At 44.4% G+C, this 21061-nt stretch overlaps 2 protein-coding genes across 6 annotated transcripts in view; one reads left to right on the top strand and one right to left on the bottom strand.

The window, feature by feature from the left end:
- Window positions 1-887: 887 nt before the first annotated feature.
- On the bottom strand, window positions 888-5394 carry sub1b (SUB1 regulator of transcription b). 2 transcript variants are annotated; one of them, XM_061260340.1, is made up of 5 exons: window positions 5230-5394; window positions 4450-4519; window positions 2648-2764; window positions 1879-1987; window positions 888-1127 (listed from the first exon to the last, which is right to left on the bottom strand). In XM_061260340.1, exons 2-5 carry the CDS (start codon window positions 4516-4518, stop codon window positions 1048-1050), a joined length of 375 nt encoding a protein of 124 aa, XP_061116324.1. In that variant the 5' UTR covers window position 4519; window positions 5230-5394; the 3' UTR covers window positions 888-1047. The 2 variants fall into 2 exon arrangements, with proteins under 2 accessions (XP_061116324.1, XP_061116323.1); XM_061260339.1 differs by lacking the exon at window positions 5230-5394 and adding an exon at window positions 4941-5092.
- A 2018-nt stretch (window positions 5395-7412) lies between these two features.
- Window positions 7413-21061, top strand: part of zfr (zinc finger RNA binding protein) — a 28191-nt gene continuing 14542 nt past the window's right edge. For 3 of the 4 annotated variants that reach the window (XR_009710003.1, XM_061260066.1, XM_061260068.1), the window contains exons 1-7: window positions 7413-7521; window positions 7797-7878; window positions 14257-14542; window positions 15959-16154; window positions 16827-17054; window positions 17908-18143; window positions 19425-19628. Coding sequence is in view for 3 of the 4 variants with exons in the window: in XM_061260066.1 (XP_061116050.1) it covers window positions 7485-7521; window positions 7797-7878; window positions 14257-14542; window positions 15959-16154; window positions 16827-17054; window positions 17908-18143; window positions 19425-19628 (1269 nt within the window). In the remaining variant the exon portion in view is untranslated. Of the gene's footprint in view, window positions 7522-7696; window positions 7726-7796; window positions 7879-14256; window positions 14543-15958; window positions 16155-16826; window positions 17055-17907; window positions 18144-19424; window positions 19629-21061 lie in introns of those variants that run through there. The other variant, XM_061260067.1, reaches the window with a different exon arrangement.

Genomic DNA, 21061 nt, shown 5'->3' with positions numbered 1-21061 from the left:
CATCCATGATGCTCCGCCATCAGTCCTGGGTATTCAGACACGACACAACAAAGGCCCTGATTAAATTCTGACATCAAATGCAGTGGGGCGGATGGCCCTTTTGATCACTAAACTGAAAACACAGTTGTCACGGCAGTGTCTGGTCTGAATCTGGGGAGGGGTAGGTGCGCACAGACCCCAGATCATCTGCACAGAAACATCAAGTCACAGCAAAACAGGACAGCACGAGCACAGCCACCAGCTGGATAGTAAACATCTACATCTGTCAACCTTTACTCCTTAACACGATTACATTTCCCCAAGTGAAGACAGTGGAAACTATTACGAATTTGAGTGGTCCCACGCTATATAAATGGGTCACACAGAGTTGAAAACCCCAAACGGCCCATTCGGTTTTACATGGTTTAGCTTTCATAGATCAATTTACACCGTTCAGGTAAAACACAATGCTAACAATGCTAAATAGCACAGAATGTATATAAAGTGAAATGTGTTGTTTATGTTGTCTCAATAACATCTGTTGCTTTCATTCTGTACTTTATTGCAGTTAAATGCATATGACTGAGTACTTGATTGGTTGAAATGCAAACCTGTATTACAAGGTCCTCTATGGCATACTGTGGTTATTGTGATGCTTTGAGGGGAAAAAAACAAAACAAGTACTGCAAAGCTGAAGTACTCAAAGATGAATGACAAAACAGGAACATTTTAAAGTGGAGAACATTTGTGGCCTTTATTGAACACCAAGAACTGTACCCCGCCCCACCGCCCATTCTTACCCCCCCCCTACACTGAGCAGTCCAAAAACGACATGGTACCCCACTGGCATTGCACAAAACACACTACAACAGTACATGCAGAATATATTCAAAGTCAGTTCAACTGTAAAGATTCGTGGGGCTTTTTTTTTTATTAATTTTTTTAAAGAAAAGAAAAAAGAAAAAAAAATTTGTCTGTTGGAAAACCTTTTTTTACGCCAGTGTAAACGTCAGCGGCAAAATCTAAAAACGCAAAATTAAGCTCAACTTCTAAACAATATCCGAGGGTTTACAGTCCCTTCACAGCGTCGTCGATATCAGATATCTGCTCTTTCAGCTGACTCCACTGTTCTGGATTCAAGGAAATGCCTGCAGATTTAAAATGGATGTCAAGATATTGTGGTTCACTTTACTTGAACCCCTCGCCAAAAGGCTGACATAACACTGTCATACATAACATAGCGGACACACGATGGCATAACAGAAGATGTTAGTAGATGCCAAATGATATGACGGTCATACTTTTCTGTAGATATCATGACATACACTCAGTGATCACTTTATTAGGTAAACCTGTACACCAGCTTGCTAATGCAAATATTTAATCAGCCAATCATGTGGCAGCAACTAAATGCATAAAAGCAAGAGTTTCAGCTGTTTTTCAGACCAAATGTCAGAATTATGCCATCGTGTGACAGCTGTTACGGTATGAGAATGACAGTGTTATGACAGCCTTATGGTGAGGGGTTCAAGTAAAGTGTTCCTGTCGTTTCTTTAACCAAGGCACATGCTCATAGACCAAGTGGGCAACAAGTCATCTGAAGCAAATTAATAATATGAAATTAATGAATAATGAGTTGATGAGCACTAGACTAGTCTCCTCCTCTACATTTACGGTAATACCCGCTGCACTGTTGACAGAGGGCCAAAGCAGAGGAGGTAGGGGGTGTAATAATGTCAGCCATATACAACAAGTGACCCAGGATGAAACTGGAAGGCTGCTTGCTAGAATAAGCCAAGGTAAAGTAAGAAATGCGTGCTTTGGATGATGTCATGAATGAAGGTTCATTACATTTGTCAGGTGTGTGATTTTAAAGGGGGCTAAATGAAACTAGCGTACCTTTCTTCCCTGGCTTCATTTCACCTGACGGGTCCGTCCAGTACTCACGGATGTCAATCAGGACCTTTCCCCTGAAGTCCCTGACTGTGACATACCTCATCCTCCCAATCTTACACACACACACACACACACACACACACACACGTACACAAACACACACATACATAAACACACGCGTACACACACACACACACACACATACACACAAATTAAACATTTCTGAATCTCAACAAGATGCTCTGTACAAGCAATATTCAACACTTAACACTAGAAAGGCCAGAGCTGATTGAAGTAGACAACACAAGCACTGGTACCTGGGTGGGAATATGAATGTTTATAACTCTTCACTGAAACAACTGAATAGATTACATCACTCAACTGCGTGAAATGTAACCTGGTTTGAATAAGATCACTGCTCCCACAAGCCACTAAAGCAGTGGTTCTTAACCTTATTGGAGGTACTGAACCCTGCAAGCTTCATCAGTGCATTCACCGAACCCTTCGTAATTGGAAAAATAAAATATGATTTCTTCAAAACATAGGTATATATTTTATTGGAAAATAAAATATATACCTATGCTTCTTTCAAACCCAGGCTATGAACCACTGCACTAAAGACTGATAGCAAAACCCCCGTCATGTTCAGTTTAGTGAGCTACTGATGAGTGGAGCCCATAAAGCCTCATCCATCCACCAGTCTAAAAGCAGCACCTGTGGAAACAGGCCCTGTAATCCTTAAATGATCAGTGTCAAAGCGGGCTACTCCTACCTGGAACATGTTGTCATCTTTGCTGTCACCTTTGGAAGACGCACCTCCCCGGGAGCTCTCCCCAGTCTTCGGCTTCTTGGCTGGTTTCTCTGGAGCATTTGGCTTCTTCCTCTTGGCCTGGGAGTGGGGGGGGGGGGGGGGGTACAGTATGTGGCATTACCGATGTGGTAACACCTGCCAGTTCAGAGAAAGGAATCACTGACAACTCAGCAAAGGCTGTTTCCAACATGACACAGACAGCAACTGAAAGCACAATGTTCAAATGCATTTCTCACACAATGTCCAAGAAAAGGTTTTGGAAAACACTGAATATTATAATGTCAAAAAATACAAAAATAGAAATGCACAGATAACTGAACTCGGGAAGCAGCCATGATGACTTCACAAACTTGCCACAGGTGCATGTTGCGGCTTGTAGTTGCAGGCTGACATCAGTCGCAGTCACTATGGCATTAACCAACTATGACCGCAGCAGTCAGACATGGGGTTTTGTTTTGGTAGATGTAGTGTTGTCATGATTACAACGGAATCGGAATTAATCTCTCAAACCAAACGAGCAAACACCTATGAGCAAACGGCTGTCATCCTCCAATCATCATTCTGGCAGTACTGTGCACCCTGCAGTGTGTAAACCGTCAGAGGCTTGCTGGTGAGGGCATCAGGGGGTATATCACAAAGCAGGATTACTCAGTTAGCTGGATAACAGCTCTGAGTAAAAATCGGAACAGCTCTTTTTCCAAGTTCCAGATTTGGGAGGGAACAGGGTTTTAATTAGTGCAGTTAGAGCCAACTCAGCAATCCTGCTTTAAAATACACAAGAGTTCATACCCTTCACCTTCAAGACCCGTAATGCAGGTCACTGGTACAGCAGTAAGTCCAGGAGCAAGAAAACAGAAACAGAAAAATTCTCACTCCGATACCGGTTTAGCACCCGATACCCATGACTGCTACCCTCTGCTGCTAGTCACACCTGACATGCAATCCCAATGCCACCTAAATGCTGGTTACATGCCAGTGTGGTACCACTCACGCTGTGTAAGGCATGCCAACACTGTCCACTGTTAGCCCATTGTTGTTTTTATTGCAGACTGGAAAATTTAAGCCTTTCATACAGTGCTTTCAGAGGCCATTTTCTGTTTGTCAGATTGCTTCTTTTGTCTGCCATTAGGAGAATGGCCGCTGATCTGGCATCACCATTATTCCACATGCACACATACTGCACCCGATATGGCAAGATTCACATCTTTTATAGATTGTAGTACCCAGGGGGCCTAATTAGGTCACACAGTAGGAAGTCAGTCGACTGCAATGTGCAAAAAGCATTTGTACAGAGGCCATACAAAGCACAGCCGAGTAATGAAAATTATCTGCCACCAAATTATAGATTGTACAAAGCAAGGGTGTGAAATGTATTCATGTCAAATCAACCAGCGCTGTGGAAATTACACAAAAATAATGGTTCTGCCAACACGCAGGTAGAACAATGGATCAAAAACTGAGAAATGAGCAGATGCATTTTTTTTGCAGTCATATCGGGCATGGCAGATTATTAACGGTGTTAAACAAGTCATTTAATTTACTTTAGCAGAAGCAAATGTGTGAGTGAAGCTTCAGTTTTACAGTATTTCTGTGTGCATGGCTCTTGGCAGATTGTTATTTCCCACAATTCCTTATAAAATAGTATCATGCAGAGTCTGAGATAGTAGTTATGACAGTGGATTCATGAGTTCGGCAAATATGTACAATGAGAGTGAACTTTGTACTGAGTTTATGCAAAATCGACTGGAAGCCGATTGGCAAACCTTGGTCTCCACTTCACTGTCTGATTCACTTCCAGGAGAGGATGACAAATCGTCCTTTGATTTTGGCATTCTGAAACAGGAGGGAGGAGGAGAGAAAGATTACAATTCGGCGTAAATTAATTTCGACGAATTACAACAAATTAAAATGGAGTAATGTGGTGTCACTCGATTGTTTTTTGACGGTTCGATGTTTGTGACAAGGGATTACAGGTAGATTGATATCATCTTATGACCTAGGTCAGCTAGATCAAAATGGATTTAATATCAAATAATATTATAATATTTTAATATATAATGTTAAACGAGCAGAGAATGGAAATTGAGAATGATATCAGGTAGATAGCGAACAACTTTTAACTCACAACCCAAAACATCGACGTAGTATTCGGATACGCAGTTATATCGAACATCACCAATAACGGATCGAAAATTAATTGTTGCCTATATTTATGTGGCTAGCTAACCTGTTATTAAATAGTGTTCGTACGTACTCTCGACCGAGGCCTAGCCGGACATTGATCTTCCCAATTTCTGACCATGTGCTCTCGCAAAACAAATACAATCTATTTCCTTCTCTAGTGATAACCACTAATGAACTCATGAAGTGATTCGTTGCAATAATTTATCGGTACACAGTTAGATGCAAGGGCACTTAACGGGAAGGCCTCATGCATGTCGTACTTGACACGGCTAGGTTTATTTTAATTCATTCCGATGCTTTGTCCTATTTTGGTGTTCCGACATTGCACTGCTCTCCGAAGGAAAAGGTACGATACTTACATTGATTATACCGCTGCTGGTTCGTTGGCAACTAAACTGTCTGGCTGGTACGCGGCTGGAAGTCTCCTTGCGCCTCTTAACTCAGAGCGATCATGTTCTATTGGCTATCTGTATGCATGCCGCTATCGCTGGATTATGGGGAATGGAGTTCTGTCGTTTGCGGCGTAAACTAGAGCGTCACCCCTTCCCTTTTATTTTAAAGATACCCATTAATAACTTTTAGCCTTTTCTTACGGTTGTCATGCCCAAAATAACAGCAGAGAGGGACTACAACTACAACTTGTTGGGATGTCATTGGACACCTCAACGTGTCACAACATTAAAGTAATCAAACTACAGTGGGGTGCAAACATTTTGGCACCCCTGGATTAAATGTATGTTACAATTAATCTGTATGTGATTGAAAGAAAACCTGAACCCTACATGGATAAACATCAGACCATTCTGCAAATATTTAAGCAAGATTGCTTTTTATTTTATACTTTTTTATGAATTATATTTAAAAAAAGGAAAAGGGTCCTGTGCAAAAGTTTAGGAACACTTTTGGAAAATGTTTTGTTACTTTTTAAAAAATATTATTACTATGGCCCAGATCCACATGATTTACTCGTCAGGGTTTCAGTGAGTCAGGTGAGTATAATTCCAGGGCTGAACTTTCCATTCTGAAGTAACTCCATGCCTTCTCCATGTATCCAACTGCAGTGGCTGCTCTGTCTGGTGTTAACAACCTCTAAACAGTTGTCAGAATGGATTTCAGTTAAGGATTTCAGAATGAAGATGGTTCATTTCCACTAAGAAGGAGTAGGCTACAAAAATGTTCTCCTAAATGTAACTACCTATTTCCACTGTCAGAAACATTATTAGAAAATGGAAGATAAGTGGAGTAGTTGAAATTAACGCAACGTCTGGAAGACCAAGAAAGATTTCAGATAGAATGGACTGAGATCTGGTGAGAAACGCTCAGAAGAACCCACACATCTTTGCAAAAAAGAGTAGCAAACACAGGTCTAGCTGTTCACAGGACAACGTACCTTCAACAACAGAGTGGCAGAGTTGCCACAAGGAACAACCTCAACACAAAATTAAGCGTCTGAAGTATGTAAAAGTGGTGGCACGGATGGTGCAGTGGGGTTCTGGGTTCGAATCCCCGTTGGCCTCTCTGTGCGGAGTTTGCATGTTCTCCCCGTGTCTGCGTGGGTTTCCTCTGGGTACTCTGGTTTCCTCCCACAGTCCAAAGACATGTAGGTTAGGCTGATTGGAGAGTCTAAATTGCCTGTAGGTATGAGTGTGTGAGTGAATGGTGTGTGTGCCCTATGAAGTATGTAAAAGAAAACATTGAGAACCTTTTGGCCACCTTGCCAACTGTGAAGCATGGAGGTGGATCCATTATGCTTTGGGGTTGGGTGGCAGCTGGGGGTACAGTGCAAGTGGAAGGAATAATGGATTCCACTGAATATCAATAAATTCTAGAGGGCTTTAACAGCACGTTGCTGCAAAAGTGCATGTGTGCTCAGTCAACTTGTATAAATAAAGGTTAATAATAATACAAATCTAGCTATAGGGTACCACCCCAGTGACAAGCATTGCACCTTTTTAGGCAATTTTCACCTTTCTGAGAGTCTAGGATATTTTAGTCAAAATGGATACATTTGTATATAATCATATATCACATATAAAAATACACATGCACACATATACACTGGTACAGTGAGTAGCACATGCTTCACAGCACACAGATACTGAGTTAGAATGCCAAGCCAGCCAAAGGCTGTGGCTACATGCATTTCCTCTTTGGACTCCAGTTTCTGCCCAAAGGCATGCAGTTTAGGCTAACTGGAAAGTATAAATCAGGGTAGCAATTATCATTTTTCACTTTTTGCTGAGATTATGAAATGTGCCCTTGGGGTATTGATCGGTAGTGAGTGGTGTGTAGGCCATATGGATTGGTGATCTCTGCAACCCTCTCCTCCTTTTAGAAAGCAAATATGAAATTATTAATGTTTAATGGAATATTTGTAGCGGTTTATTTTAAATTAAGGAATAACAAATAATTACATAAGACAAAAAAATAAATAAATAACTATTCGACCTTGGGTGAAAAAAAATCAGTTATTCCAATGTTCAAAACTACAAATCCCATCAACATCACACGAATGCGCATGTGCGTCAATAGCCATTTCCTGGTATGACCTTCTGCTATATAAATATATATCGGAAGGGTGAAGAGTCAGAGTTCGTCGGAAAACAGGAACCCAATGATTCCCATATGCCCAGTAGTGTCCTTCACCTATGGTAAGTAATGCAATCAAACGATTACATTTACTTTCTAGTAGACATGTGAAAAGGTCGGGAGCTCAGCTAAGATGCCGATATGACAGAATCGCTGGATAATGCGTCCTAGAAGAACCATGTCTCACGAGCGTGCATACCTCTCTGTAATGCGCCTGGGCAGGCACGATATAGCAAGCCAAAAAGCTCACTGATATTAGCTTGCAAGTAAGCCAGCAGCTCTAGTTATCTCGTCCACAAATGATCGATTACTATTATTATATTTCTTTTGTCCGCAGTGCCCAGCCGGCTAGGTGAAGATGCCAAAATGGCTACCGGCAACTACTTTGGATTTACCCATGGTGCTGCTGCGCAGTACAGGTATGGTTTCAATCATAGACTGTATAAAAATAGGTTTCAATGGGAGAACTAATCGGTTGAGTGGGAACGCTTATTGTATCAGTTGCCGAGCCCGTCCCTGTATGGTTAAAACCTTTTGTAATGTTATTAGCTAGCTGGCGTAGTCATTGTTCAGTAGCTAGTTTGCCAGCTATATTTCCAACTATTGTTCGCTCAGGGAGAGGAGGAGGAGGGGGTGGGTGGTGAGTGCTGAGCGAATTGGTGGGTGGCGAGGTGCAGTTGAATTGTCACATTAATTCTAACTAGTGTAGTTGTGTAACATGCACCCATCCATCCTCTTAACCTGCATGCATATGGCATTTCCTTAGCTGTGGAAATTGTTTACATCATTGTTTATTGCTACTGTTAATGTTGAGGTGTGCTGTCATATTGGGTTATACTAGCTTGCAAACTACAATCCAATCAAAGTGAAAGAACCAGTACTACACTACTAACTTGAGGATATTGTTGGTCTCCAGTGTAAATAGTCATGCTCTTCGTATTTGTGGAGAGAACTAAAATGTTAAATCGTATGGGACTTCAGGTGTCCGTGCAAACGACATTGTTCATTCTTCAGTCTTTGGCTGAAAAGCTACCAGTAGTCCAGCTACGTTTTTCAAGGACTGTGTGAATGTTACATTGGTCCCATATCATCTCAAGCAAAACCGCATCCATCGAATAAGCCTAGGCGAATCATTTAATAATTGATATTGGATTCCAACTGCTCGCCTGTATAGTCGGAGTGCACCTGGTTGGTCGGTATAGCTAATGTATTGGCTAAATATGTTTGCCTTATCTAAATATCGCTGGATCAATTGAATGTCGCTAACGTTTGTCCTTATCCGAAATTGATAGCTACATTTGCAACAGATTCAAACATACATACAGTGTGTTTTTCGACACTTGGCTAGCAATCGGTGATTTGTGGCTGCTTAACGATGGTCTCTACCTGGACAATGCTTGTCAAAGCAGGTTAAGATGGTAGTTAGCCAGCTAAAGGTTTCGACGGAACTTAGACTAGTTTGACCAGTTTTGGCTGGTTTTAGAAAAAATTGTCACTTGGGAGCACAGCTATATGTCGAAAATATATATTGTAAATTTATGGAAGAAATAATCTAGAGAAATTATTTCTTTAGATTATCACAAAAGATGTTCATAACTAGAATGTGAATGTTTGCAGTTTAAAGTAATCCTGAAAACAAAGATTTAGCTAATTCAGATAATCCAGCCTTTGGTGCACAGGAAAAGGCCAATCCGTTTCAGGATTTTGTGACGACCCCTGCTCTAAATGATTTAATTGGCTCCATCATAACTTGATCTGACATTTGTATGAGCGTATCCACAGACTGCAAGTGCATCCTAAAGATTTCCCTGTGCCCAAGTACAGGAGTGAACCAGCATAGTGTGCAGGTTTCTTTGTGAACCTGCTCTGTATGTATGTTCTAATGACCTTGATATGCACTTCTTCGTACAACGCCTTGGAAGCGTCTGCTAAATAAAATGTCATGTAATGTAAGAGAGATGTCATTAGAAGGTACTTGGTTGGAGCAAAAACGCACACACAAATCACCCCTCCAGGACCGGCCTTGTGCGCCCCTGACCTTATCCAAAATATATGTAAGTGTTCTAAAATGGATGGCAAAGCATATTTTCTGCAGCATACTGCACATTCTTGTGTTTTTGTGTTTCCACTCCATACTGCACGCTTGGAGCACTGTCTGCCAGTTGGCTCGTGGGTTGTGCTTCAGTATTTCAGTATTTCCCCTTAAAACTTTCTCTCTGTTTTTCTTTTTTCTGAAGGACTTAGGAGTCAGTCTCCTATTTTTTTGATTTTGTAGAATTAGAGAAATTGTTTCTCTTGTGCCCCTGATGATTTTCCTCTTTCACGTTCCCTGCCTGACTCGTGTGGAAGATGTCATTCTACATGTAGTTTAGTGGCATCACGGTGGAAACCTGATCCATTGGACAAATAATGCGGATAATGCGGTTTCAGGTCTGTGCCGAGGAAGGCAAACAAAATGGCAGCCAGGTGGTGTTTTGTGTGGCTGCATGCAAGGTGAGGTGCTGTGTCTTTCACTAGGTCAGACACCTTGATTATCAAATTCCCATTTAATTAGCAGTAGTATTGAGTTTTCCTTTTCTCTGAATCGGATTGTTGTTGCCATTCCTGCATTTTGGGTTTGGGATTGTGAGACTGGGCCATCGGGCAGAGTTGTGTCTGCAGATCCCCTAAAGCTGGTGTATCCGGAGACATTTGCAGCCCATCTGTAGCCCAGCTGAACTGCATCCATCACATGTTTGAATTCGCCTTGCACACTGTATAGCTCACCCTGGGCAGAGCAGTCGTGTGAAATTGAGATTTGACCTTAAAACCAGAGAATGAAGGGGAATGCCTCCCCTCCTTTGTGGTACAAATCACCACCCATCAATCTCAGTGTGTGTCTCTGTGCTTTAATAAAGAATATTAATGTAGAATATGAAAAGTGATTTCCATCTTTAAGGTCTCGTTAGTTAGCCTGGTTGATCAGACAGCTGACAGACTGCTGATGGTTGAAAGTGTTCTAAGTCCATCACTCTCTGAAGCTGTGTACAGCACACCCATTATGTGCAGTGGAAAGCTGGTTTATTCTGAGGAGCCGCTGCTTTTACTGTGTACCACTGGAAATTGAATATTTCAGCTCACCTGTGTGCCCTGGCACCTGAGTCCCTCTCTCGCTGACTCCTCTCTCTCTAATTAAGGTTGCAGTATGTCAGCATTTGCACTACAGGGAGTGAGTGAGTGTACTGTGCATTTAACTCTTTCCTGGCAAGCTTGCTGTGCTCTTCCTCTGATGCTCTGTTCAGTAGGCTTTGTGAGAGACGGGGCCGGCGCTCTGTGTGAGAGACGGGGCCGGCGCTCTGTGTGAGAGACGGGGCCCGCGCTCTGTGTGAGAGAGACGGGGCCCGCGCTCTGTGTGTGAGAGACGGGGCCCGCGCTCTGTGTGAGAGACGGGGCCCGCGCACTGTGTGAGAGACGGGGCCCGCGCTCTGTGTGTGAGAGACGGGGCCCGCGCTCTGTGTGTGAGAGACGGGGCCCGCGCTCTGTGTGTGAGAGACGGGGCCCGCGCTCTGTGTGTGAGAGACGGGGCCCGCGCTCTGTGTGTGAGAGACGGGGCCCGCGCTCTGTGTGTGAGAGACGGGGCCCGCGCTCTGTGTGTGAGAGACGGGATACTTCCTGAATGCAAAGCTGTGGCCGGATATCATGTCCTGACCGAACGGTGTGAATAATTTAAGCCGCTAAGTCTCGGCGCAGGATTAATTAATACATTACGCCAGATCCAGTTCCACACTGTCAAATTCCTTGTTCCTCATTTCCTATTTTAAGAGTCTGTTGTCTGTATGTTTCTGTGCCTGATTCGCTGAAAGTAATTGCTGAGATGTGCTGTACTAACCTTCAGTCGACAGAAGCAGTATGCTTGATCTCTTTCCTCCCATAAATGTAACTTAGCTACCGTTTAAGCTGTATCGCTTTAATTGCTGGTCGTTTGAAGCTTCAGTGAGATCTGATTGCTGTTTGCATAGCCAGCTGTGTTGGCAGCGGGAGAGGGAACCTGCTGATTTAATGGGACTGGAATATTGAAAGTATTCTGTGAATGTTGAGCACATCCAGGTGCCGTAGGTTGATGGGGATCCTCAGCTCTTGGTCTTTAGCGATGGCAGTATAAACGCACATAAACACATAGGCCTGCTTCTCAATATTCACAGTGTGCCATTATATGTTTTCCGCCTTCCAGATGTTGCCTTCCATGGCAACATGACGAGTCCAAATGATCGTTAGGTCTCGTCTGAAGCCTACCTACCAAATGCCTGTGCGTGTAACTGTGGGGAAACGTTACCCTTCTCATTTCAGAAAACGTTCATCCGTAACGTATCTGCTGCAATACCTTTGTTTTCCAGTCAGCAGTGTCATGGACCTGTTCTGTTCAGGTTTCTCCTGAGCTGTGGGTGATGTAGCTGCCGGAGGACAGGAGACAGCAGGCCTGACAGGTTGGAGCTGTCACCAGTGGAGAAGCTACTATACCAGGGGTCGGCAGCCCTGGTTCTGGAGAGCCGCAGGGTGTGCTGGCTTTCCTTGTTACTTGGCATTAATTGATCAATGAAAGCCGTTGATTACACAGTTAACTCACCTCACCTGGTTCTTGGGTCTGAATCGGTTGCTTATTTTAAGGTGGAGACGAAAGCCAGCACACCCTGCGGCTCTCCAGGACCAGGGTTGCTGACCCCTGTACTCTACACTACTATACACTGTGCTTCAGCACAGCCCACCTTGTAGCCGGGACAAATACAAGCACTCAGCACTGACAAGTGTTCAATTAATTGGAGGTAGCCAGCCATTCAGAACAGAGGTTCAATGATATCAATGAGCTGTAAAGACTGTCACTAAAACAGCCTGTACTTGGCAAAGCTCATGGGAGGCACTGGAGAATGCAACTGGATAGAGATTGTTTTTGGTACATGCAACCACACAAACATTGTTTTATGGATATCAGGATGTAAAATAAGTAGGTGTACAAATATGGGACTTTACGTGTCACGTTATCTGGAGACTGTTTTGGGATTCCGCTCACAGTCCGATGAGCCACGCGTTTCGGAGAAGTGACATTCCGCACGAAGCAGCTGCGCTTCGCATGCTAAGCTTCAGCACATCAGGAAGATGCTCGGTCTGTATCTCTCCGCTTTCATGGTTCTTCGCTTTGAAGAGTTTCCTGGCCACACACCAGCTGGAAGCCATTGCCCCAAACGTGTTTCTCCTTAGCTAATTTCCCATGTGTTTCACTGTTCACTACAGTCAGAAATGGTTAGTATGTCTGACGGGATAACACTGCTGTCTGCTGGAGAAATTTCAGGCAGCAGGTGAAGATTGGGAATGTAGTCCACACACCATCATTACTACTCCCAGATAAACTGTTCAACATACACAAGTGGATTTTTCATCCTCACAGTGGAATGCAGGATCTCTGTCTGACAGGGAAATGTCTCATCAGAGAGATGCTCCAGTCTGAGACTTGAGTGTTTCATAACTGTCCTTCTCATTTGTGTGTCAGTCTGCTGCTCACCCACTCGATTGCTGCACAATTCTCATTATTTGCTTTAGACGCTTTTCTGGAGTGGCTTCCAGTCTTTGCCACAAGCAGATATAAGCCCCATATACAGAGTGAGCCTGTGGCCTAGTCGGACCTGGAATGTTTGTCTCGATGTAGACATAAGATCCGTGCAGCTGTTGGGGTCCTTGAGCGTGGCCCTTAACCCCACATTGCTTCAGCAGACGCTGTGGTTAAAAGCGTCAGCTAAACTGTAATGTGTGTCTGTAAGGTCCTTTAAGAATGCAATTTGATGGATGAATGCGGCGTATACAGGTGCACTTAAGAAACTCATTGGTTGTGTTCCATGTTGTCCTTCCAGGGCGATTGCCCTGGTCTAAGAGGCGAAGGTGAACGCTTTTATTTTCTCCACTTGTTTTGATCGTATTGGCCTCCACACAGTTCCCATCTGAAAGTGATCTGTGTGCAGGGCAGTATGAACAGTGTGTATTACAATGGAGCAGCTTCCATTTGTTTCAGCCGAATGTTTAATTTACTGCTAGTGTGTGTTATGTTCAGTTGCCGTGCGGTCGGTGGAATGCCTTTCCTAGATGAAGAATTAGTGGTCCTTTCCACAGCTTTTTTCACAAGTCTGATTTATAGTCTGTTCTGAGCTTTGAAGCCAGAGTAGATCCAGATATATATTTTTAAACCATGTTCTGTGGCTCTGTGTATGAGGACCATGTCCTGTTTGTCGGATGTCTGCTTACTAATATATGATGCCTATGATGTGTGTTTACATAGGATATAATGTAATTCCTATCCCGGACCTCCAAAGTCATGTCATTATAAATTCTTCATTTGTAAACATCCCAACCCAACAGTCTCTTATCAGTGTAAAGATCCAGAATCCAGCTGGAATGTGCCAGTGTCTGTGCTCTCTTAAATGCAGTCTCATGCTGAACACGCATTCAGCCCTGTTCCTATAACGATGACTCCCCCAGTGATGAAGGTCATTGCTTTTTGAGGATGACGTAGTAGTAAAGACTGTATTATACCTGTTCTCTTCAAAGATGTATGACTGAACTAGATTATATGTGTATATGTGGTCTAGTTTTAACGGCTAATCAATAAATATAATCGCAAATGTCAGTCAGGCAAGTTCTAGCGCAGTCTGTTAACGTGGAAGTAAAATTTTGTGATTTAGGCCTATTGATCTGATATGTAATCCCAGTGCCGTATGTAGTCCCTGTTCCCATTGTAACTGCCCCTCCTGCTAACCCCTCTGTTTCTCCTGCAGTCAGCAGCCGGCCCCGGCGGTGGCCTACACGCACCCCACCACGGTGGCGAGCTACACGGTGCACCAGGCTCCGGTGGCAGCTCACACCGTAGCCGCCGCCTACGCCCCCACTGCCGCCACTGTGGCCGTCGCCCGACCGGCGCCCGTCGCCGTGGCAGCGGCCGCTAACGCCGTCACCGCCTACGGAGGCTACCAGCCTGCCCACGCCGCCACCGAATACGGCTACGCGCAGAGACAGCCTGAGGTCCCGCCCCCTCCCCCGCCCGTCACCTCTCAGAACTACCAGGTACCGCCCACAGCCGGCTCATCGGTTAGCCAACTGACTGACCTCACATAAAGCGCACTCTGTAGGCTAGTGGCTATGCTGCTTGACTGGGATCTGGAAGTTTGGTGATTCAAACCCCAGTGTAGCCGCATCAGTACAGCTGTTGGGCCCTTGGGCAAGACCCTAAACCCCACATTGCTCCCTGCGTAGTCTAATCAACTCACTTTCGGATAAAAAGCATTGGCTAAATAACTGTACTGTAACATACTCTTAGTGAGCAAGATTTGTCAAGCAGGCTATTTGTGCTGTAAGAAAGCATGGTCTTACTGCAATAAGGCTGATCAATATTAGGCTTGTTTCACAGGAAGCTTATTCCTAAACTAAATTGAGACTCTCCATTCAAATTTGAATTTAGTCAAATCTTTGTCTATGAATCTGGTCTTTTCTGTTTATTTATAGAGTATGTTTAAACTTCTGTATTTGACACACTTCTGTTTCTGTTCTGAACATTTTTGAGGACAAGTGCAGCTCAGGTGTGATCGCTGCACATTCTCAGCACTCTTTCATTAGAATAATCTGCCTAACGTCACTCTGTATCTGTTATCATGGAACCCAGCTGCAAGCACATATTTTTCTCGTAAAATCTGGTGCAGATCTAGCTCACAGATGCCTGTCAATTTTTCATCTAGACTGCAGGATGTGGAAAACGAGGCAAAGTGGAAACTTCCCTAAAGGACTTTCCTTTTCTCTCCCTCTTGTCCTCCATTGGGATTAGATCAAAACAGTCTGAATACCACGGATTCAGGGCCCCACCCTCCCCATTCCTTGATGTAGCTGAACATGCCGTGAATCAGACCTGGCTCATATACGTCATTGTTTTGAATTAAAATACTTTTCTTTATTTTTCTGAGCTTGTCTGGTGCATTAGAACCTATGGAATGTGCAAACCCTGCCTTCTTGTCCTCTTGGTTGGCTCATTCGCACCAGACAAGATCAGTCAAGCTCAGAGAATTATTGAAATCCAAAACGATTACGTATTTGACCCAGGACCCTGTTCCACTAAACAGGATTATGAAATTGGCCGGATCTGGAATATGGATTGAAGTGGAAAGGGCTGTTCCAGGTTTTACTCCATGCAGTTATCTGGTTGACTGTCATTTTTTTTTCTTTGTAATTTCTTTGTGGAACAGACCCCTGGGTCAAATGCGTAATTGTTTTGGATTTAAAGACTGTGCACAATTGATCTTGCCTGGTGCAATTGAGCCAGAAAAGAGGGCCAGAAGGCGGGGTTTCCTTTTTCATAGGCTCCAATACACCACACATGCTCAGTAAAGTGTAGAAAAGTATTTAAAACCATTACAGTACGTATTTAACCCAGGTCTGGCGTGTATGCAGGTGTCAACCGAGCTGTGTTCTCTCTCTGTGGTGTTTTTCCAGGACTCGTATTCATTCGTGCGCTCTGGCGCCCCCGCTGTTGCGTATGACAGTAAGCAGTACTACCAGCAGCCCTCGGCTACAGCAGCAGCGGTAGCGGCAGCCACAGCTCAGCCGCAGCCCAGCGTGGCCGAGTCCTACTACCAGTCCGGCACGATGAGCACCTCCTGGGAGACCACGTGGAAGAAGACCATCCAAGGTCAAAAGAGCTTACATTCCCTTTTCCTGCTTCAGTATACTGTGAGGTCCGTAAGTGTTTGGACTGAGAGACAATTTTTAAACTGCTGTAAATCCAACACTATTCAGTCCATATTGATGGAACTGCGTAGGAATTGCAGCCCTTAAAAAATTTTTGTCGTCCAAATACAGACCTCACTGTTCATGTCTTGAAATGATGATAATGATAAATTCCTAATGTCTCAATCATTTCTTGGTTGATTTGTTGTGCTTGTTGGACTTTCAAATTATTCCTTGGTTTTTGAAGAACAACTTTTTCCATTTGTGAACTTATAGACCCTGCTTCTTAATATTGCATGTTTCATTTCATATGATGTTAAGAAAGCCATGTAGCAGTAAATTGCACCAAAATGATATATAATACACTGCTGCGCTGTCCAATCCCAGTCCTAGAGTTCCCATTTCAGGCTTTACTTTCACTTAAGCACTTTAGCTGTTGAAGAATCTATTGATTCCAGTGGGAACAGTAACAATTAAAGCTTTAGTCATGCTCAGCCATTTAAAGACGTCAGGAAAATCTCTGGCCTGCAAGCTCTCTCTGAACGGGATCGTGCAGCCCTAATACCAGGTTTATTGTCATGTAAGACTGAGGTGGCGCTCCAGCTGAAGTTTTCCGCCCCCTCTCTCTCCGTAGCCCCTAAGACGGTGTACACTCCGGCTGCCAGCGCACAATACTCGCAGGCGCAGCAGACCCGCCAGGTTACCGCCATCAAGCCCGCGGCTGCCAGCCCCGCCACCTCCACCTTCTCCATCTACCCCGTCTCCTCCAGCGTGCAGCCGGTCGCCGCGGCAGCAGCGGCCTCCGTGGTGCCCGCCTACTCCCAGAGCCCCACCTACAGCACCAACGCCGTCACGTACTCCGGTGAGCCCCGCCCTTCGCCAGCGTCCCCCCTCTTCAGCCTCCTGGGCCGTTAGCGGGAGCCTGCCGTGCGGGAAAATGGGAAGGCTGCTGCCTCTTACACGCCTGGAATGGCTGACGGAATGTGGAAAACTGGGATTTCGGTGCCAGAACGGTTTCTTCAGAATGCTGTGCTGCGTGTAGCACTCACTAAAACCGTCTGCTTTACTGGAGCGACATTGGCTCAGGCATTAAGAGCAGTTGTTTGGCAGTCTGAGGGTTGCCGATTAATTAACTGCAGTGGACCAGCAGCGCTAGCAAATTAACATTAGCATGCTTGGAGTTCGCCTTTTTAGTTGTTGGCTTCCGGTTGTGGTTGGTATGTTTGACTTCATGATGATCCTCTTGCTATGATGATAGTCGGTGCTTATCCTCCAATAAGAAGGATCCAACCTGTCCTGTGTTATTATAACTCTCTTAATACCTGCTGGAACATGCCAACTTATCCTCTGCTTGTACAATATGGCTTAGCTTTATCGTACCATATACAGTTTCTGAAGACCACAGTTTGTTTATGCTTTGAGAAGTAAGCTCATTATTCGCAAACATGAAGCTTTGTTTACTTTCTATGAACTGGGATGTCACTGGGTTCCTTTTTGGATCCCTGGGGTTTCTGTGTAGTGGTTTTCTGTAAGTTGTGTGGAATGTTGCAATCTAGCTGGTCTGTAACAAACAAGGGAGAGACCACGCAAGGGGAATACGTTAAACCAAAGATGTAGTACTAAAAAAGATAAAAATGCTGAAATTGAAATGTGCCAGTCAGTGTAACCGGTAATAAATGGCAGTGCGTGTCTTTCCCGGCTCCTGTGGGCTGCAGGGACGTCGTACTCTGGCTACGAGGCGGCCGTGTACTCCGCCGCCTCCTCATACTACCAGCAGCAGCAGCAGCAGAAGCAGGCCGTGGCCGCTGCAGCAGCGACCGCAGCGTGGACCGGCAGCACCTTCGCCAAGAAGCCCCCCTTCCAGAACAAGCAGCTCAAGCCCAAACAGCCCCCCAAGCCCCCCCAGATCCACTACTGCGACGTGTGCAAGATCAGCTGCGCCGGGCCCCAGGTGAGCTCAGTGGGCCCCCGCGCGGATCCCCTCATATCAGTCCCTAGCCTAATATGATGTGGCTCTCAAGTGGCTTTGACTTTGGTTGAGAAAATTTAGAATTTTGTATGGTTTTAATATGGACTCAGTCTTCAAATTTGGTCCCTGTGTACTATTTGGATGTACGGATGGTGCAGTGGGTAGCACTGCCGCCTCACAGCAAGGAGGTCCTGGGTTCGAATCCCCGTCGGCCAGGGCCTCTCTGTGCGGAGTTTGCATGTTCTCCCCGTGTCTGCGTGGGTTTCCTCCGGGTACTCCAGTTTCCTCCCACTGTCCAAAGACATGCAGGTTAGGCTGATTGGAGAGTCTAAATTGCCCATAGGTATGAGTGTGTGAGTGAATGGTGTGTGTGCCCTGCGATGGACTGGCGACCTGTCCAGGGTGTATTCCTGCCTTTAGGCTCCAGCCCCCCTGCGACCCTGTTCAGGATAAGCGGGTTAAGATAATGGATGGATGGATGTACTATTTGTCAGTGTGAACTAGCATTAAGTGTTTGGTGTACATACTGATATTTAAGTCTCACTGATGAGTCCAGTCTCACTGCTGAATTGCTGGCACGTGTTTTAAGAGTGAACTCCAGCCCGCGCAGTTTGGAACAGGTGTCAGTTAAAGAAAGCCGCTTGGCTTTGACAATGTTCTGTCTGCTATTTTGTTCGGCCTGGATTTTGGACTTCATTAGACTATAAAATTCTGTATCAATTACTTTTGCATGTGTATTTTTCTGTAAGATGGGCAGACAGTTATGACATTTACTTTTTTTCCTGGAATGACATTTGCACATCCTTTTTTTTTTTTTTTTACTATTTTTATTTATTTTATATATATATATAAGTTATATATATTTATTTATTTTGCATTTTCATGATGCCATTTTAACCCCAGTGAGGATATCTCAATTATCAAGAATCCACCTGGATCATTTATTGCAGCCATCTCGAATGGCTGAACTTACTCCTTACTCCTTACAACTGAAATACTCCCTTTAATGCCCCCTTTCAATTTTAAAAGCTAGAAATTTGATAGAGGTGAGGTTTGTGCCATTTAAAACTAGTAGAGTATTGTGATGGACGATAGATGTTAAAAGTGTTATGACCCTCCAAAAGAAGGAGAGTAGGCAAGTGTTTGGGAGATATTTGTCCCGTCCTAATTAATCAGATTATTCTGTCAGTGGAATCCCAGCTGTGGGTATAGTTGAGACTGTGAAGGGGCAGATCCTCACTCTTTCCGGCTCTTTCCATGCAGACCTATAAGGAGCACCTGGAGGGGCAGAAGCATAAGAAGAAGGAGGCGGCTCTGAAGGTGTCTCAGGGCAGCAGTGTTGGCGGGGCTGGGGGTGCAAGCTCTGCCCGCGGAACCCAGAACCAGCTGCGCTGTGAGCTCTGTGACGTGTCCTGCACCGGGGCCGACGCCTACGCTGCTCACATCCGCGGGGCCAAACACCAGAAGGTGAGCCCTGAAAACGGCCCCAAACTGGGCTCCCACGCGTATTAAGCTAACATTATCTGGAGCTTTGGTATTAAGCTAACATTAACTGGAGCTTTGGTATTATGCTGTAGGATCTTGTGTAAGTCTTTGGATTTGGTGTGATGATGGTAGGTGTGTTTCCTGTACACATCCAAGGGTAAATTTGGAACAGGCCAAATCCCTGTACACGTCTCAAATTATGTTTCCTGTACACTTGCGGTGCTCAGCAGATGCTTCTTGAATTGAGCATGAGCCTATCCTCCTTTTAAATTACATTTACAAATGGCATTCTTTTTTTCCTCTCTTTTTATTTTTTATCTGTTGGATCGATTTTTGCCTCATGCTTACACTTGGGTGGAATGCTGCTGGTTCCATAGTGCATTCTGAGTATTAAAGACCTGTTGTTTTTGCTGATCTTTTATTATAGTGTCAGTATTTCTTAATGCTGAATGAGTTTAGGATGGCCAGTGGTACATGTATTGAGAGGAGACACGGAGAAAGAAAAATATGATTGCCTGCTAAAGTAGAGGGTAAAGGTTTTTTTTCCTTTCAATTTTCTTTAGTTTTGTTACTTTGCTTTTATATAGTCCTTTGTTTCTGTTCTCAATCTGCCATGTAATCCCTTGGTACTTGTGTTTTGTATTATTCTCATAACATTACAGTCAGAGCCACAGATGACGGTGGACTGGGATTTTCTGTACCCTGTCTGCACCGGGGAGTTATTTATCAATCGTAACAGTCCTCCAGTTTTGATTACCTCCCTTACCGCAGCCCGTTATGAAATATAATTTATAAAAGTGTGGTTTCTGGTGACTGCTGTGACCTTGTCTTTCATCTGTTATTGTGAGCGTCATTCCATTAATAAAATGGGATCTTGTCTCCCAGATGGGATTAATCATTCTGCCGAACACCACTGTATCCCACCTTCTGTTTTAAGGGATTACTGTACCAGGGAATCATGTAGAATGTGAAGGTTAATTTGTTGTGGGAGGATTATGTGAGCTTAGATTCTCGGGCTCTGCTTCCTCAGATATGTGTTGTTGATCCTTTATCAAATCACGGTCCTCGAGAGCTGAAAACTGCTGGTTTTCCACCCTTCCTTTACCAGGGAGTCAGGTGTGAAGACAGTCTGACCGACTAGCAGCACTAATTGTTCAGTTAATTCCCTGAGAAAAAAGAGAACCAGGGCTGGATTTGGATTGGAAGGGCAGATATGATGGTCTCTGCTTTATGGTGTGCACCTTGTGGAATGGGGAACAGGGTAGCCTTGTGGTATGGTGTTCGACTGCCAACTGTAGAGTTGCTGGTTTGAGCCCCTGGTCAGCATATAAGGAAGCTGGCCTGCCTCTGGAGAGGTGAAGTTGGTTAGAACCCTGCCTTTTGGCCCTTGAGCAAAGCTTTTATCCTAAAAACTG

Source organism: Conger conger, chromosome 11, assembly GCF_963514075.1.
Source record: "Conger conger chromosome 11, fConCon1.1, whole genome shotgun sequence".
In the NCBI taxonomy this organism is placed as follows: Eukaryota; Metazoa; Chordata; class Actinopteri; order Anguilliformes; family Congridae; genus Conger; species Conger conger.
This window is presented reverse-complemented; position numbering and strand designations above follow the sequence as displayed.

Bases quoted from the DNA above. Each gene is read 5' to 3' on its own strand.
- sub1b (XM_061260339.1), bottom strand. From the start codon at position 5,050: ATGAGTTCATTAGTGGTTATCACTAGAGAAGGAAATAGATTGTATTTG. The intron at 4,520-4,940 runs GTACGTACGAAC...CTCCTGTTTCAG, and splicing joins CGGCTAGGCCTCGGTCGAGA to AATGCCAAAATCAAAGGACG. The intron at 1,128-1,878 runs GTACGCTAGTTT...TTAAATCTGCAG, and splicing joins AATGAAGCCAGGGAAGAAAG to GCATTTCCTTGAATCCAGAA.